This window comes from Gymnoscopelus microlampas (assembly GCF_963454915.1).
Source record: "Gymnoscopelus microlampas genome assembly, chromosome: 23".
Lineage (NCBI taxonomy): Eukaryota > Metazoa > Chordata > Actinopteri > Myctophiformes > Myctophidae > Gymnoscopelus > Gymnoscopelus microlampas.
The window spans coordinates 31,269,849-31,289,757 of NC_139960.1; the positions used below are offsets into that span (position 1 = coordinate 31,269,849).

General features: G+C 42.6%; 1 protein-coding gene across 1 annotated transcript in view; it reads right to left on the minus strand.

The window, feature by feature from the left end:
• The window catches only part of shisal1a (shisa like 1a), a 29,952-nt gene extending 17,029 nt beyond the window's left edge, over positions 1 to 12,923 (minus strand). Inside the window, exons 1-2 of the mRNA XM_084049863.1 lie at positions 12,815 to 12,923; positions 895 to 1,108 (exon numbers count right to left, since the gene is read on the minus strand). Of these exons, the coding sequence (XP_083905989.1) occupies positions 895 to 1,108; positions 12,815 to 12,875 (275 nt within the window). The 5' untranslated portion in view covers positions 12,876 to 12,923. The remainder of the gene's footprint in view (positions 1 to 894; positions 1,109 to 12,814) is intronic.
• Between the last annotated feature and the right edge of the window lie 6,986 nt (positions 12,924 to 19,909).

The following is a 19,909-nucleotide window of genomic DNA, read 5'->3' on the forward strand; positions in this document are numbered from 1 at the left end:
ACCGGTGCCCTTCTTCTTTGGACATCGGCCTACTGGGATACAATGCAAGTCGGAAACAATGCAAGTTGGGAATGCATGACCCACCTGGTTATGCAATACCCATTGTGCCCGCTGTCAGTGCACCTGTTGTACCCCTCTGTCTGTCTGCGTCCTTTTTATGCCCATATATGGATATTTCTGTATCGGCCTGTCTGTCTGTGTACATTTATACACATACAGTATAGGGAGTTCCGTGTCATGCATTTCCAAATACGGAGTCCAGGCCAGTCTATGATGTCAGTACTATGACGTCTTATGGAAGACATCAGATGACTCCATAGTACATGGGGATTTTCTGATTTGTAGCTACTTTTTGAATCCGCTGATTCGACTTGTTCATATTCAACAGGGGGTCTGGGGCCGCAAAGGGGACCTCAGAGTTACTACAGGGCTCAGAGTTACTGGGCCATCAAATCTTTGTGTGATAGGAACTTGAACCCAGCATCCCTATTATGGGGGGAACATTCACCGAAAATAGGAGATCCACAAACTTGTAGATCTGCTATTTTTATAAACAACAACAATAACATAGGAAGGAAAAAATATATATATATTCACACAACACTGATGATAGTGCTGTCAAACACGCCTATGAAGCTATCTATGAAACAAAACCAGGAGACCTGGTTCTGCCAGACCCATGTCGGAAGGGGGACAGACTTTTATGGCTGGGGCCTAAGGGCAAAGGGGGCATGCCCATGTATGGAGAAAACAGGTACAAAGCCTCATTTTTCAAATGTAATCTGCAACACGATTGTGTACAATATAGTGGGGGTCCCTGCTTCATCTCTCTCTCAGCTAAGGGGGTCCTAGGCCTGACAAACGTTGCAGACCCCTGCTACAGGTGAATCTTACTTGTGTGTGAATCCATCGGATGTGGAGGTGTGGTTGAGCTGTGTGACGCTGTGGAACTCGCTCTCGTTGCAGCAGTACTTGAAGGCCGTGTTGTTATGGTAACAGCAGAACATGTAGGTCTTGTTGTCGGACAGGCGCGGGCAGTGGAAGCCGAAGTGATAGCGCCCCCTTTGGTCGGTGTAGGGCTCGCACACACGGAAGTGGGCCGAGAGTGCTATGGAGAGAGAGGGGGGGATTTGACACCGGCGTTACAATCAATCATAAGTGTATATCGCCAAAGAAAGGGGTCCTTGAGGGGATTCCACGGGGTTCCCCTGCAAAATTAGTTAATATAGCATCAGTTTAACCACTTTAACCCTATACTATAATGATTTAGTCCAACTCCTTGGGGTGTTTTTTGTCACTGTAGATGTATAAATGTATATGCACATACTGTATGTGAATTTCATCTTCTGCGTTTACCCATCATCCTATAACTACTAGGAGCAGTGAGCAGCTTAGGTTAAGAGTCTTGCTCAGGGAGTCAGGGACACACATTGACAAATTGATGGCCTGGCCTGAAATCAAACCAGCGACAACCAGGACCTCTGGTTGCCCAGGCGGCGTCACTATCCACTCAGCTATGGCCACCATAAATTGGCTATAATTTCAGCTATTTGAACATTTTAACAACACAAATTGTATGGGGGTCCCTGGTACTAAATATTTTCAGACGGGGGTCCGTGGACAAATATTATTTTGGGGGTCCTTGACATGATAAAGTTTGCGAACCACTAAGGCAGTGGTCAGGTAGGGTAAGTGATGTTTTTAGTTAAAATTCAGTCTTCCTGTCTCTCCGGCGCTTTAGTAAACAGAAAATGCATTATCAAGATGTGATATACATTATATCCAATCAGGAGAGAGAAGTCATAAAGGATACAGGATTTTTCTGTTTATTGAAGAGTTGGAGAGACAGGGAGACCCCTGTTACTGAACAAACACTCTATAGCAATGATTACTATGAGAGTATGCCTCTGAAAGTAACCTTTTAACCAACATGTTTTGTTTTTGTTTTAATCAAATAATATCTTACCCTACCTTTAAAGCACCTGATGGACGGAGTGAGATTTGGATGAGACAGCAGGGATAGAGCGACAGACAAACTGACCAGGGATAAAGGACAGCATCTCAGATTCAAAAGATTTTCCAGAACAGTCATGAGAAATTTGAGAACAAGAGGAAAGGAAAAAACAAAACAAAAAGACATTGAAGCTGCAGTGTTTGAGAGAATATTGATTTCCCGACTGTGAGAGACAGGAAAGTGATCATGTTTCTGTCAGCCATTTGTTTCCCTGGCTGTTTGGTTGCTTAGAACTCTCTCTCTCTCTCTCTCTCTCTCTCTCTCTCTCAGTCACACACACACACACACACACACACACACACACACACACACACACACACACACACACACACACACACACACACACACACACACACCCCCCCCCCCCCCCCCCCCCCCCACTTCCAGTTGGATACAGTTCCAGGCTATCGTTACACTATTTAATTTGGACTAATCCATAACAGTTACTGGGGATGCGTACTCAAACTATGTGCTGACCAGAGACATGGGACCGCAAACTGACACTATAGATGCCCAGTGGTGGAAAGTAACTAAGTACATTTACTTAAGTACTGTACTTAAGTACAATTTTGAGGTATTTGTACTTTACTTGAGTATTTCCAATTTCCAATACTTTTACTTCTACTCCGCTACATCTCAGAGGCAAATATTGTACTTACTTTTCAGATATGAATTATGACATTATGAAACCTACATTAACCACTTTAGCCCTATTTCATACCTAGGCTATTTGAAAATAGCAGATCTACAAGCTCACAACGCGACGCGTTGTGAGCTTGTAGATCGGCTATTTTCAAATATTTAGTACTTTTACTTTTGGTACTTTAAGTACATTTTGATGCCAATACTTTTGTACTTTTACAAAAATTTAGAATTCTGGACTTTTACTTGTAACAGAGTATTTTTATAATGCAGTATTGGTACTTTTACTTAAGTAAAGAATTTACCACTGTAGATGCCATAGACTGTGACAATGTTTTTTTTTAAGTAAGCAACTTAAATTTGGTTTACAAATTAACTTTAATCAATGTGAAGACGTATCAACAAATTGAGGAGAAAAAGCGCAAGAGAACGGCCCTCCCTGCATTATGCCCATGTGCATCTATTGGTCGACCCGCTTAGGAGATACATGTACGAGTGCATTTCCACCCACAGCAGCGTCTTAACTGAGTGAGAGGTTCACAGAAATGCTAATAAACATCTCCAATTTGGGAAAAGTGAAGAAATGGGTTCCTCGCTCCCTTGATATGCCAATGGTCAATGCGCATAGGCAAGTTCATATTGATTAGTGAACCCGCTGACGAGAAAACTGGATGAGGACAGAAGGACAAACCCACAGACAGAGGTTTCGAGAAGGATAGAGGGAGGTAACTGTTATTCATCGATCAATATTCCCTAAATCTCTGATGGTACAGAATGCACACGTGCAAGCTTGCATCATTTGCATTTAGATGATGCTGGCTGGACGGAGCAGGAAGTTAACGAGAGCAGGGACAGATAAGGAGAGACATGACGTAAATTAAGAAGTTCCCTCTCCGGGAATGCCAACACCCCACACACATACACACACGGACACACACACACACACACACACACACACACACACACACACAGACACAGACACAGACACAGACAGACAGACAGACAGACAGACAGACAGACAGACACAGACACAGACACAGACACAGACAGACAGACAGACAGACAGACAGACACAGACAGACACAGACAGACACAGACAGACACAGACAGACACAGACAGACACAGACAGACACAGACAGACAGACAGACAGACAGACAGACAGACAGACACAGACAGACAGACAGACACAGACAGACAGACAGACAGACACAGACACAGACAGACAGACAGACAGACACAGACAGACAGACAGACAGACAGACAGACACTAGTTTACTGTGCAGATAGATCTTGGTGATTTGCAGCCGCGGCCTGTCAATAGAGGGCGCTAGTGCACCACACCATCTCTCCTAAATCTAGATCTTCCTTGAATAAATGTTATTTTAAAATATATTATATTATATTTTTAAATGATCAAATCAACAAGGTAAATATTATATAGTTAACAATCTGGGAACCCATAGTAAAATAAAAAGGAAAAACAGCCCCCCCAGCGTTTTTCACTCTTGCATTTGACTCTGGGGGGAGTGATTAAATAAACCGACGCTGACTGGAAACCAGCGTTTTGGTCTGCCCTCAGCCCTCCACTTCCGGTGGTGCGCCTATGTTTTCATTCCCACTAACAATATTTCTCCACCGAACACTAACACCATTTCTCCCAAAGAACATGGATCGTTTTGGTTATAAGCCCACTTGTTTCTATGATGAAAGAACAAGTTAAAATGTTACTAACTTTCCGTGGTTTTGTCGGCTCCAAGGACGCTATTGTTAAATGAGTTTCGGTTTGTTTTCAGTGGGAAGCGAGCGCACAGATGTAAATCCCGGCCACTACATTTGATTGGGTAAAGCGCGGCCTGCTTCCTGATCTGAAGGCACGCCCACTTGTAGGCCAATGCTCACACGTTCTGAACGGGGCTCCCGACAGATTCAGTAGCGCAGCTCTGAATCTGTTCTTGAGAGATTATATAGTTAATGACTAGAGTTTGAAATGTAGGATCTGCCATAAAATGTAGATAAAAAACGTTCTACTGTGCCCAAACGTAATGCTGCGCCCAAAAATCTTTACCATTGCAATGTTAGTTCGCGCATGCGTATAGTTCACTCTTCAATGCAAGTGAAAGGGTCTTCCGTATGTGCTGGCTTGCTGCGCCTCTAGAGCATACATATCTATACACATAGAACTGCTCATTCCAACTGGTGAGCTTCACTTTTTTTTGCCTATTATGTCTATGCTGACTGAGTTACGCATTGACGCATTATGGTATTGTTGATGTACAAGCCCACAACGCGGAGGTGACTTGTTGTGTGATGAATGGATATGAATCACATAATGCAGCAGTATTTTATTATTTACCAAAAAGGAACAAAAAGGTGTAGTACTTATTTTTTTCTCATGCCATTAATTATATCTGTCTTTCACAAATGAATGAAACTACTACCAGGGCAGGGCCTATCAAAATAAACTAATGTGATAACATAGTACATGTTATTGTTGGCTTGATTTTTGGTGTAGCACTACCTAGGGAAAAATCCACCAGCCGCCACTGGTGTTTGTTCTCATGTTGTGTTTCATACATTGAATTATTTTTTTTCTCGGCCTCGATGTACAGAATGTTATTTAGACAGGATAGCATGTTGCTTCCTTTAGACAGATGCTAGGTTCATTACCTGGTATCCTTGTTTCTTTGAGGCACTACACAGTTGTCACAGTTGACTTTCTGCATGTGATTATTTACCTTGTTGTTTGTTGACTGGAGTTCATGTTTACTCTGCTTATTCCAATTTCACACTTGTAAGTGGCTCTGGATAAGAGTGTCTGCAAAATGCCTAAATTGTAAATTGTACGAGAGCATCCGTTTATGTGAGCTTAATTCCCTCCATCCAAGTTTAATACAAATTTAACACACTGTACAGTATGTATGCACATTTATGAATACAGGACGTACAGTACAGTACACTGACACATCCCACACACTACGGGCCAAGATTATTCAAAACACATCCCACACACACAGGCACCCCACACTTTATATTTATAATCGTGGGCAAGGCAAGTGTATTTGCATAGAACATTTCAACAACAATGCAATTCAAGGTGCTTTACACTAGAGAATTATTTTAGAGTCATTTCCTTGTCACCGTGGCTAACTTAGCTTTGGCCACTTTTTTGGCCAGTTGAAAAACATGAAAATTGGTTTAATTTGGTTCCATTTCTACACTTTCAAAGTGGAAATTAACATGAAAGATCCATTTGGTTCCATTTACGTACTCTCAGAGTTAAATGAACATCTGCGGATAGATACAATAGGCCTGTAGATATACAGGCCTATTGCTGAATATTGTTGATACTGTTTTGATGTTGTATTGATACTGTACAATGCAGATACTATACATTGTCTGGTTGTATATTGCTGTATATTGTTGATACAGTGTTGACATTGTTTTCTTACCCTTGTGTCATTTTGCATCCCACCTACCACTACCAAGCAAAAACTTCCCCCGTGGGATCAATAAAGATCTGTCTTATCTATTCTGGCGCCTTCCCGTGGTTGCTTTTGAAAATTACATGTTAAAGGGATATTTCACTTCTTAAAAAGAATTGGGTCATTTTGTCGTCTACTCAGGCTTTTGTCAGCCCCCAGACAAGTTTTTAAGTTGCTTGATTCAGTATTTAGATATTTGATATTCATTTTATCAGACACGCCCCCTTCCTGTACAAACCCATTGTAACTTCCTTGGGGGGACCCCTGGTCAACGATGTGTGTATACGGTTTAAGTACCACTTCAGCCCTATTTTAATATGCTTTGTTGCATGATGGTGTCGCACAGTGAAAATAGCCGATCTACAAGCTCATAAAGAGCTTGTAGATCTTATATTTTGCTTCATTCTTTCTATTACATTTTTTTGAATTTTAAGTTTTAACCTATAATGAATGACATGCCCAAAATACGGATGCCAGGTAGAACATGGTTAATCTTGCTGGCTTTTGTTTGGCAGTTATTCAGCGCTTATGTGTACAAACGGGCTCATTTTGTTTTGAGGTGAAGAGGTAAAGAAAATGACATCAGTCAAAGAATGGTTTCTATTATACGAGGTACGTGTTCTCACAGGAAGCTGATCAATAATGAAGCTTTTTTCTTTCTTTCTTTCTTTCATGTGACTGCTTACTGGTCGAGGGCCAATCACTAGTGAGCTCGGGTTTAAAGGCGAGCTTTAATTGGCTGAGTAAATCAGCAGGGTTGTCAATTTGAGCGGCCAAGAACACTCAGAGCCTAATCTTGAACTCATAAAAAGTCTGAGTCACGCACACACATTTGCACTCGTGCACACACACACACACACACACGCGCGCGCACACACTTGGCCAAGTAGGTAACAAGTGAAGTAAAGTTTGGTCGGTTCAGAAAGGAAGGAAAGAAAGAAAGAGAAAATGAAAGATGGAAAAAATTACAATACACTAAGAAAAGCTCCTTTCTCTACCTTCTGTCAGTCTCTCTCTATCTCTCTCTATGTCTCTCTCTCTACATCCCTCTCTCTCTCTCTCTTATCTAGTTATCTCTCGCCCTCTCTCCTTGTCTCCTTGTCTGTCTCCTTGTCTCCTTGTCTCCTTGTCTGTCTATCTGTCTGTCTCTCTCTCACACGCACGCAGGCACGCAGGCACGCAGGCACGCACACACGCACGCACGCACGCACACTCTCTTCTCTAGTGGTGATACTGTTCAGAGCATGTGCTTTTCTGTGGGTGTTTGTCGTTAACACCTCATAGAATTTAAAGTAAGGGAACAACTCTGCCTGGCTGCTATTCAACAGCACCTCGCACTGCTTTCCATTCAGCAGCACCTCACACTGCTTTCCATTCAACAGCACCTCACACTGCGTTTCCATTCAATAGCACCTCGCACTGCGTTTCCATTCAACAGCACCTCGCACTGCGTTTCCATTCAACAGCACTTCGCACTGCTTTCTATTCAACAGCACCTCGCACTGCTTTCCATTCAATATCATCTCACACTGCATTCCATTCATCAGCACCTCACACTGCTTTCCATTCAATATCACCTCACACTGCTTTCCATTCAATATCACCTCACACTGCTTTCCATTCAATATCACCTCACATTGCTTTCCATTCAATATCACCTCACACTGCTTTCCATTCAATATCACCTCACACTGCTTTCCATTCAACATCACCTCACACTGCTTTTCATTCAACAGCACCTCGCATTGCGTTTCCATTCACAAAACGAGGGTTTTCACTATTGGCAAGGAAACGCTTCATACAACCATACAGACCACTGAATGTACGGCAGTTGTATGCTTTTAGTGGAATGCATGAATGTTCTACAAACTAATTAAGAAGCTGCACAACCTAGATTAAGTTAATTTATTTTATTTTCTTTCTGCCATATATATACTGTATTTGTAAACAGGCATGGGACATCAACCAACACATTACAAAGACACTCATTATAAACAGATTCCATGCACTATTTTGTCCCCCTAGGACGGCAGGGGAAGACATGAATAATGAAAGAGCGAAGTGTCCTTGTATTCTGAGCCATGCTAACAAGTTACTTTTCATGTTGGTTTTGATGGCAGACAAAAACATTGGCATGTTACGTTTCAGCAAACCATGTATATATGTTGAATGTCAACATTTCTGAACTTTTATCAAGGGATATGTGCAATTTTGAAATAGTCGACAGAGTCGACCATTTGTTGCAGGCACTCGCTCGTGCACGCCTCATGGGGTCCACTACTGTCAGCGTGCCTGCTTTGTTTAGCTTTGTTTGTTTAACACAAGGACACTTGGCTCATTAACCCATTAAGACCGGGAACTAGGGGTGTGCCGATATATCGTCCCACGATATATCGCGATACGTTTTCGTGACGATATGTATTGTTTTGGGGAAAAAAAATATCGTTTTGAATTTTTTTTTTTTTTTTTTTTTTTTTTTTACTTTTTTTTTTTTTTACAATCATTATAATCAGGCATGCAAACAGCCCCGAGGTGAAAAGGGTGACAACATGTTTTTTTTTGGGGGGGACAGGTGTCACACTATTGCCCTATTTGGATTGAAAACGGCTATTGTAGCTGAAAAGCTACAAGTTTGCATGTCTGAATAATGCAAAAACATAATTATTTGTTTGCATTTACTTTTTTACACCCCCATATATTTTCATAATAAAAAAAGTGCGTATCGTATCGTATCGAAATCGTATCGAAGTTGTGAGCCAAATATCGTATCGTATCGTTTGGTGAAATTAGTGTATCGGCACACCCCTACCGGGAACGCATTTTTGCAAATCTTTCAATATATATATATTTTTAAAGCGAACATTTGTAACTCAAATATTTGCTTTTGGGGGGTCCCTAGAATAAAACGTTTTGAGATGGGGGTCCACGGCTAAATACATATTTAAAACTGTTTTCTAAATCCTCACGGTATGTTGCTATATCAGTGGTGCTCCAACTTCCCCATGTCAAGGACCCCCAAAATGATATGTATTCCTCCCCATCTCAAAATATATTATCAAATATATATATATATATATATATATTTGATAATATATATGATTGCAGATCAAAAACAGATCTGCAAGCTCATAGCGCTATGAGCTTGTACAGTATATCTGCTATTTTTTAAATAGCCAAAGAAATGACACAAGATGCTTTAGCGGTCTATATGGGTTAATTATTTAAAAGTCAGGGGGAAAAATGCCCAAACTACTGAGGTGTGACATAGTCATAGTAACGTATCTATAGATTCTTTATCTGTAATACACTGCAGTGGTTCTCACAGGGCCCACTTGAAAAGTGATCGCGGTCCACCCATCTGACCACATCTGACAGGCTGCCGTGTTAAGTGGTCAGATGGGTGGACCGCCCGTGCATTTTTCAGAGCATGTGAATTAGGCACAAGGGAGCTGGCACTGTCCCCAAACGGTATCTTGCGGCCCGAATACCCGCTATTCACACACACACACACACACACACACACACACACACACACACACACACACACACACACACACACACACACACACACACACACACACACACACACACACACACACACACACACACACACACACACACACACACACACAATACAGTACACACATGCAAGCACACACACCTTCTCTTCAGTAAAAAGTCAAAGCACATTCTTAGCACTACACAATGGGAGCACAGGGCTTGAATGACTTAATATTCTTTAATAATACCAAACCTCTGTCTGTCTGTCTGTCTGTCTGTCTGTCTGTCTGTCTGTCTGTCTGTCTATTTGACTGTCGCCCTCTCATTGACATACCACTTTCCCATACCTCTTTTTAGTCTTGTGTGTGAGAGTCGTAACCCCCTCTAACCTTTCTCTTGCTCTCATATACAATAGAGGCAAACTAGAAAGAAAAAAACATGCATGCTCTCTCTCTCTTTCTCTCTCTCTCTCTCACACACACACACACACACACACACACACACACACACACACACACACACACACACACACACACACACACACACACACACACACACACACACACACACACACACACACACACACACACACACACACACACACACACCAATGAATGCAGAGAGCGAGGCTTAGCACCAATTAAGTGAACCAGTTAATAGGGGCTTTTCAGATATTAAAAGCCCATATGTTTTAGATCCATCTTGTCCTAAAAAGACCTTGGAAAAACCTGAGAGTTGGGTGGAGCTGGCAACACAGCTCAGTCAGACCTGCCATCTACAGTTAAACCACTTATACCCCTCCCTGCATCTGCATGCTTAGAAAGAAGATACAGATCTGGAAACTCTGATCCAGTACAGGGCTGGCAACTATCGATCATTGTCTTAGCCAGAAGTCTTTAATGATTTTTAGGCCAATCAAGGGCCCCTTAGCTGAGAGAGAGATGAAGCAGGGACCCCCCACTACATATTGTATAAAATTGTGTTGCAGATTTTTTTAATAGATTTCATATAGATTCATAGACTTGTTTGACAGCACTATCATCAGTGGTTTTTTGTTTATTTTTAATATAACCTCTTCGCCGAAAAGAGTAGATCTGCAAGTGATGCGTTGTGAGCTATTTTTGATGAATGTTATCCCCAGAATAAGGATGCTATGCTAGGGCTCAAGTGGTGAATGTGAAAATAATATTAATAATAATAATGATATATATTATACTGTATGTATATATATATATATATATATATATATATATATATATATTATATATATTTAATACACATATTATCACACAAATAGTAGGCGGCCCCCTTGTACTCTACCAAAGTTTAATTGTACTTTAAAGAGCTCTTTTCTCACTCTCTACTAAAACACCTACATACACGTACATGCGTACATTTGTCATTTTACCAGTAAAAGGAAAAAATTGCAGGACGAATGGCAGCAGAGAGGCACAGTGGTGACCTAAATGGACCTAAGAGGAACACAATTGTGGCCAAAAGGTTCCCGGCTCAATTCCCCTGGACTGCAGGAAACATGTGGGAGAGGGTTATGAATGACCGACATCCCTAAACACCCACTGCTGAAATGCCCTTGAGCAAGGCACTGAACCCCCAGCTGCTCCAGCGGACCTGCTCAGTGGCCAACAGTATTTAACTGTGGTTTTACTGGGCAGCTCCCACGTGTGTATATGTGTGTAACTGTGAAGCTGCCCAGTACAACCACAGTTAGATGTGTTGGCCACTGAGCAGCTCCAGGTGGAAGTGTGCGTGCGTGCGTGCGTGCGTGCGTGCGTGCGTGCGTGCGTGCGTGCGTGCGGGCGGGCGGGCGGGCGTGCGGGCGGCCGGGCGGCCGGGCGTGTGAGAGAGAGAGAGATAGAGAGAGAGAGAGAGAGAGAATCAGGGCATTGCTGAAAAAGCGCATTTATGCTCAGCGAAACTACCCTGGAGAGAGGATTGTTGTTTCATTTGTGTCTAGAATTTGTACTGCAGTTCACTCTACATGCTATCGCTTTAGCAGAGTTTAGCTTGCCAAAGCAACTGATGCAGACTGGCATGTGTGTGAGGTGTCTCAAAGCTCAACGCTCAAGGACAGACCTTTCCCGCCGGTTGTGAGAGCCAAGGACATGGACAATATGAAAAAATATGTTGGCACTGGACCTGTAATCATTCCTGTACAGATCGCAAAACATAAAGAAATCTGTATGAATGGTTATGCCTCATTGCACATTCTATAAATCCAGACACTACGCTACAAAGGACTCAAAGGAGGGGCACAAATTTAGACCCCTGGGGATCCCCTGTTCAATGACGTATACAGGGTTTAAAGAGTTTAAGATGATGTAGCAAAAGGTCTTATAGTGCAATAATTCTCTCCTCCAAACATAGATGCACTTTGACAGACAGATAGACAGACAGACAGAATGCCAGCATTCACATTCTGTCCTTCAGGTACTTGTTTATCAAGCGTAATCATCACGCTGATGAAGCCATAGAGCCGAAAACGTGTCCGTGTCGTCATGTTGCACATGACGAACATGAGACAAGACGTACCTGACAGAACATGAGTGCTGGCATCATTCTCTTTATGTTGGACTATTCTGAGCAGTGCACCCGGCAAGGTTTTTGAATTGTTAATTTGTAACGACCCTTAGACAGACAGACAGATGGACAGAAAAAGACAGACAGACAGACAGATGGACAGAAAGACAGATAGACAGGTCGATACACAGATAGATACAGTCCAGAGTAGAATGAACGCAGCCACCCTGACATGAAAGGAGATGGAATTGGAAGATGAAAGGATAAAATGATGGAACAACAGTGTATCCACAGCAGATAAAAGGAGTAATTGACCTGCCTGGACATGAAAGGAAAGATAGATCACAGTATCACCAAACAGTAATCTTTGCAAAGCCTGGAAAACTTACACAAGTCAACGAGTCAAGCAGAGAAAGTGGAGTCAGGCAGAGAGAGTGGCATAGAAATGATGAATGATTTCCTGCAGCAGATAACAGCGGAGGTAGGGAACAACCTGCACATTAACTAATTGACCCCGGTGTTCCTATTTTCATTATAGGCAAGGTCATCATAGGTCATCATAGGTCATTATAGGCGTGTAAGAAATTCTGATAATAAAAAGGAAAAAAATACAGAATGAGAGTGTTTTTTTTTACCTGCGGTTGTTAGCAGGAGGAACAGAACCACCTGGACATGAGCAGACCAGTGCTGGGTCATGGTCACCTTCAGATCTTCATGTAGGGCTCATGGTGGAGCAGGCTCTTCTAAAGATCACAAATCAAACGGCCCTCATTGTCAATTGTCTTTTAAGTAAGATAATCCTTGGACGTTACCCTCCACCAGATTCTGGCGTGTAGAGGTTCAGTCATCCGCGAGAATCTCAGAGTAAGGCCACTGCTCCTTCACTTGGAGAGGAGCCAGCTAAGGTGGTTCGGGCATCTAGTATGGATGCCTCCTTATCGTCTCCCTAGGGAGGTCCTTGGTGGACGTTCCACTGGGATGAGACGCCCTGGCAGACCAAGGACCAGATGGGGGTTTATATCTCCACACTGGCCTTGAAATGCCTCGGAATCCAAAAGCTGAAGTGGCTAATGTTGCCTGGGAAAGGGAAGTATGTAGCTCTCTGCTGGAACTGTTGCCCCCGCGACCCCACTCCGGATAAGCGGTTGAAGACAGATGGACGGATGGAAGGTCCACAACAACTTCTTGTTGTGAGTGCCAGTGAACCCTCCGCAGTCGGACCTTCTGTCTTGGGGGGAGGTTTAGTTCACGCTTGGTCTCGTTGTTGCAGCACCCCTGGGCTCCAATTGCAATCGGTTATATTGGCTCTAGCTGCGGGTGTCTCAACAGGCAGCGCTGTGCTGTGAAATAAATAAAGCGATTCGTCATCTTCAAATGTATTCAAATTGTGTTTCTGTTTTTCTTTCTTTCTGAAAGCCTGAGGTGGCAATACCAGGGGTGACAGCTAATCCAACAAGTCTAAGCAGAGCTGCAAGGAAGTATTGCCGCTGGTTTGAAAATGGTGCTCAGAATTCGGAGCCGTTGCAGAATAGCGGTATCAACATCCGCAGGGACTGGCTGTTCTCACACCGGCTCAGAGGTAGTTTCCAAAGTTAAAAGTTGGCCAAATCAAGTAAAAAGGGTTTTTAAAGCACACATACACACACAGCCCCTGCGTAGAACATATTTGGTGTCAGTAGGCTATCAATATTCCCTTATGCTGGTAATAATCATTCCACCTTATGATGACTAGCACATCAGGTGTCTGATTTGAAAGGACTGCTTTTTGGGGTAAGGAATCCACTTTTACTCACATGGTTTTCTTTGAGCTGCTGGTACCCAGGATCCTTTGTCATCGATCACGTCTCTGAATTGGCCTCAGCACACACCTGCGGATGATGAAAGAACAGCAGTCACTCTACTGCACACACACACACACACACACACACACACACACACACACACACACACACACACACACACACACACACACACACACACACACACACACACACACACACACACACAATGACTGCAGCGGTTGTACTTTTCCAAGAGTTGTTAAACATTATTTGGCTCGGTCAGGGCTGCCAACCACCTCCTATTAGATGGAATCAATACACAAAAGGTTGCTTTGTGAATTGAATCGATACAATGCAATGCTTTCCTTCCATTCCAAACAAACACACACACACACACACACACACACACACACACACACACACACACACACACACACACACACACACACACACACACACACACACACACACACACACACACACACACACACACACACACACTTTATAAACTCAGCTATCGAGAACAAGGTTTAGCAGACTGGAAACTCACTATGGTGATACACCCACACTGGAAACCACTATGGCTTATTGTGTGCGTGTGCGTGTGCGTGTGCGTGTGCGTGTGTGTGCGTGTGTGTGTGTGTGTGTGTGCATAATGCATGTTTGTGCTGCTCACAACAACAGTGTTTGTTCTAATAGTCTTGCATGAGTGTGAGTGTACATTTGTTGCATGCTAATTTGTGCAACGTGCGTGCGTGCGTGCGTGCGTGCGTGTGTGAGAGAATGACCACAACCTACACAGATGTTGAACCAATCATAACGATGGCTACAGTCAGTCAGAGAGGAAAAACCAACGGACATGGTTCTCATTAGATCCTACCATGCAGGGTCAGGGAGATCTTTGCCAAAACACAGCTGTACTGAAACCCCAAGCATTTTAATGGTTTGAAAAAGCCACATACTGTACACCAGTCGTTCCCAAACATTTTCAAATCAAAGACCCCCAAATTAATCATCAAATTAGACATCAAAAAATGTCAAGTGATGACACAAACAAACAAAAAGTGAGCGGACAAAATTGCACTGATAAATGGGTTCTCTCTTCAGATTGGATGAAATTGGTGACCCATCTGAACATCGATTTTATGTTTATTGAAGAGGAGAGACGGGGAGAGACCTGTTACTTAACGCATTAAGACCTGAGGCCGATTCTACAAATGCCTCAGTAGTTTTCTCACACTTTGGCGATTTTTCAAAAATAGCAGATGTACAAGCTCGCAGCACAGCACAAACTGACACACTGTGAGCTTGTATATCTTCTATTTATAGCCAACACTAAAATCTAAAATGACACAGATGCTTTCCCGGTTTTAATGGGTTTTAACAAACACTATGATTACTATCAGAATATAGTGCTTTAACTGTTTACTGTTTTTACTCAACAGATGTTACAAGACAAACATGGACATTGTAAGACATGCACCTTTAACAGGAAACACAACCACTCACAAACAACTCTGGAACAAAGAGAAACAAGAAATGACTAAAGTCATAATATAGCCGCGAGCGGCAGGCTTTTTTTGCCCCAATCTGCCGTTGAGAAATTGAAATTTAAAAAAAAAAATGGGGAAAAAAAATGTTTTTGAAAAAACATTAAAAAAAATATATATATATGTCCTTTTGAATATGATTTGACATTCATATTATTAGCAGCTGTATTGTGTGTGTCCCCCCCCCCCCCAACTACTCAAGTTAAAGTATCAATACTGCAATGTAGAAGAACTCTGCCAAAAAATGGCATACCTCAATATGACATTTTGCGGCTATATTATGACTTTGTCATGTCTTGTTTTTTTTATAGTGCTGTAACATGTTATGGCCTAATCACTGTCATTCAAGCATAAATGTCTTAACATTAAAATAAAAATAAGTAACCGGTATAGGACTAGCCTACCTATTGTGGTACAAAAGAAGTCCTTCTGCAGTGAATTACAACATTAGGATTGTGCAGAATTCAAGAAGCTTTATTTGTTACTGACTCATAAAGATACAAGCAGCGAAATGTTGTTGGAACTTGTACCACAGATGGTTCTACATATAATTGATATAATGAAGAAAAGAAAATATTAAGCAAGAAAATAAAATGGACAATAATAACTAAATAAAAATAGCCTACAGATATATACAGTTTTAGGAATACTCTGGGACTTGTCTTAGACAGGCATGTCATCAGTGGTGTAAAGTAACTACATGTACTCAAGTACTGTATTTAAGTACAATTTTGAGGTATTTTTCACTTTACTGTTGTATTTCCAGTTTTCAGTACTTGTACTTCTACTCCACTACATCTCAGAGGCAAATATTGTACTTTTGCTCCACTACAATTATTTGAAAACTTGAGTTACTAGTTACTTTGCAGATATAAATTATTACATTATAAAACATACATTAACCACTTTAGCCCTATTTTATACCAAGGCTATTTGAAAATAGCTGATCTACAAGCTCACAAAGTGTCGCATCGCGACGCGTTGTGAGCTTGTAGATCTGCTATTTTCAAACATGTGTGTACTTTTACTTTTGGTACTTTAAATACATTTGGATACCAACACTTTTGTACTTTTACTCATGTAAATGTTGAATTGCGGACTTTTACTTGTAACAGAGTACTTCTACATTGCAGTATTGATACTTTTACTCAAGTAAAACATTTGAGTACTTCCACTGCTCCTCAGAGTTAAATCAACACTGAAGCCCCGCGGCTGTTGTAAATCACAGTTGATTAGAAGATTCTCCGCTGGCCGACTTTTTATGACTTAATGACTTTATGACTCTCAGCCTCTCACTCTGTCCTCTCACTATTACGGTTAGCATAGCATGTTGCTAACACATCAACAAAGCAACCACAAACTTTTCGCTGGAGCTGGTGTGTGTGTGTGAGAGAGAGAGAGAGAGAGAGAGAGAGAGAGAGAGAGAGAGAGAGAGAGAGAGAGAGAGAGAGAGAGAGAGAGAGAGAGAGAGAGAGAGAGAGAGAGAGAGAGAGAGAGAGAGAGAGAGAGAGAGAGAGAGAGAGAGAGAGAGAGAGAAAAAGAGAGCGTGCGCGCGCGTGTGTGTGTGTGTTTGTGTGAGAGAGAGAGAGAGAGGAGGGACTTGGGAGAGGACAGATGGAGACGGAGGGGGGGGGTGCTGCGAGGAGAGGCGGGGTGCTGTGAATGACGGCCGTCCATTGGCCGTCCATGGGCCGTCCATGGGCTTTAAAGTAGTGTCTCCCCATTGGCTGTAAAGTAGTGAAGGACAGCCAGGACAGCCAATAGACAAATAGGTGTCCCGAAAAACATGTCGAAAACATGTCGTGTCGCGAGTGACGATGTCTGAGGCTGTCTGTAGAGCCGCAGCGCTTTCAGCTCGCGGCTAAAAAGTCTCAGACATGCAACTGTGAACCAGCGACGAACACATAGTTAGCATGGTACTTATAGTCTGTGGGGATGTACTGTATAGCCTCAGGCACAGGTGAATTTAGGTGAATCAACAGTCAAGGCACTGGGGAGAAGAGTGTAACAGAGGCGAAATGGGAATGAAAGAGACAGTGACCGTGACACAGTGTTAATCTAACTCTGAGGGTCCATCTGGTTACATTTTGTACCCTCTCGGAGTCAGCAATGTGTAAATTAACATTGATGATTTTTACTGTGTGTGCATGCAATATTTAAACATGGTGTGTAGTGCGATCGTACATTATTAATAATTTGTAAGACTTTTTATGAATGATTAAACGGCACACTGGAGAGAGGCAAAGGGAGAGTATGAGAAAGAGGGAGCGAAAGAGACGAGATGACGACAAACAGGGTCACGATGTCACTGCCTGTTTGTTACTGAACAGGGGGCCAATTGGGCCAGTCACCAGGGTGCACCGATTTTCTATTTTATTTATTTAAATTATGGTTAGCTCACATGTGGTTCATAATACTGTACAGACATTACAACTGCCAGTTGTAATGCCAGCTGTAATGTTCTAATGGTCTTCATTGAAACATCTGCTGTAAGATCCATCCATCCATCTTCTACTGTTTATCCAGAGTCGGGTCGCGGAGGTAACAGTTCCAGTAGAAAATGCCAGACTTCTCTTTCCCTGGCCACATTACAGTAGCTACTTCTAACTGCCAGAGGCGTTCCAAGGCCAGCGTGGGAGATATTGTAATCCCCCCATCTGGTCCTCGGTCTGCTCCGTGGCCTCTGGCAAGCTGGACGTGTGCCGAGGACCTCCCTAGGGAGATGCCCTGGAGGCATCCGTAGTAGATGTCCAAACCACCTTCACTGGCTCCTTTCCAAATAAGGAGCAGTGCCTCTACTCAGGGTCTCTCCTGAGTGACGGACCTTCTCACCCTATCCCTGAGGGAGATGCGCATGTCATTTTATTACATGAAAAGTTCCATTTGAATGTATATATGTTGCCACTGTTATGTCAAAACTCAACACAGGCTGATGCGACTTCATGGGTGTTATATCGGCAGGGAGAAATGTTGAGACTAGAAGAATTACTGCCACAGCTTTACGAGTGCGTGCATGTGCACACAGGCGCAAGCAGACACACACATACACACACACACACACACACACACACACACACACACACACACACACACACACACACAAACACGTGTGTGCATGCGTGCGAAAATGCATGCAGAGACATACAGAGGGGGGTAGCAGTTTGAGTTTGAGACACACAGAAAAATAAAATCATAATAAATACATTCATGCAATTTCTAGACAACTAAAACAGCGTGGCTACTGTAAACTCAGTGGCAGAGGATTTTAAAGAGCGTGATTTATCAGACAGATACTGGTGAAGGCCGACAACCAAAGAGAGGAGAGGATGGTGTGATGCCGTTTGCATCCCATAATGAGCACGTGGTCGTCATGGCGACCTACTGGGTCACCAGGACCATAGTGGAGACTTTACTTTCCCTACATGGGCTTCTAACAGGGAATAAACTAAACACACACTGTCAAATACTCAGTGTTAATTCATCCATTTGTAACTCAGAGAGTGTACAAATGTAACCATTTGTAAACGCTCAGGATTTTGTTGTGAGACTTGCACTGGTCTGTATTTGTCTTGTTTCCGTTTTCTACATAGTAAAGTCGCTGAACAGTGTCTCGCCACTTCTGTTCCCTCTCACACACACACACACACACACACACACACACACACACACACACACACACACACACACACACACACACACACACACACACACACACACACACACACACACACACACACACACACACACACACACACACACACACACACACTGTGTTTTTCATCATGAATCAGTGAGTCATCGGTGTGTTCCCTGGGGAGTGGATCTGGCTCTATAAATGGGAGGTGTTCTTCAACAGATATGTCATGTGAGGATAGGCCCCGCCTCCTGCAACATCTGCCAAAAAAACATAAAACTACACTGACATCATGCATCATGTGCAAAATGTCATGTTTTCCTTTGTTTGGACTCACATCAACAGTAAACATACAGTATGTGAAGTGATTGAAAGTGAAAAGTGAGAAGTGTAAAGTGATTGAGTGAAAATGATGATGATCATGTTACATGTATGTTGTGTGAATGGACAGCAGCATGTCAGTGGTCATCCGGAGATCCTCTGTTGCATGGCAGGTGTTACAGAAAGAACCACTTGAACCCCAGCGTCCATATTCCGGGGGGAACATTAGTCAAAATTAGCAGATCTACAAGCTCACAATGCGTCGAACGCATTGTGAGTTAAGTGGTCATGAACTGTTACAGAAGTAATCATCAAGCTTAAGCTTGTGAACTGTGTGCATCAATGCAATGAATTTATTGTTTCTCTCTCTCTCTCTCTCTTTCTCAATTTAACACTAAAAGTGTACAAGAGGAGCCATAGGGAACAAGGGTGCCCTGGGTGACC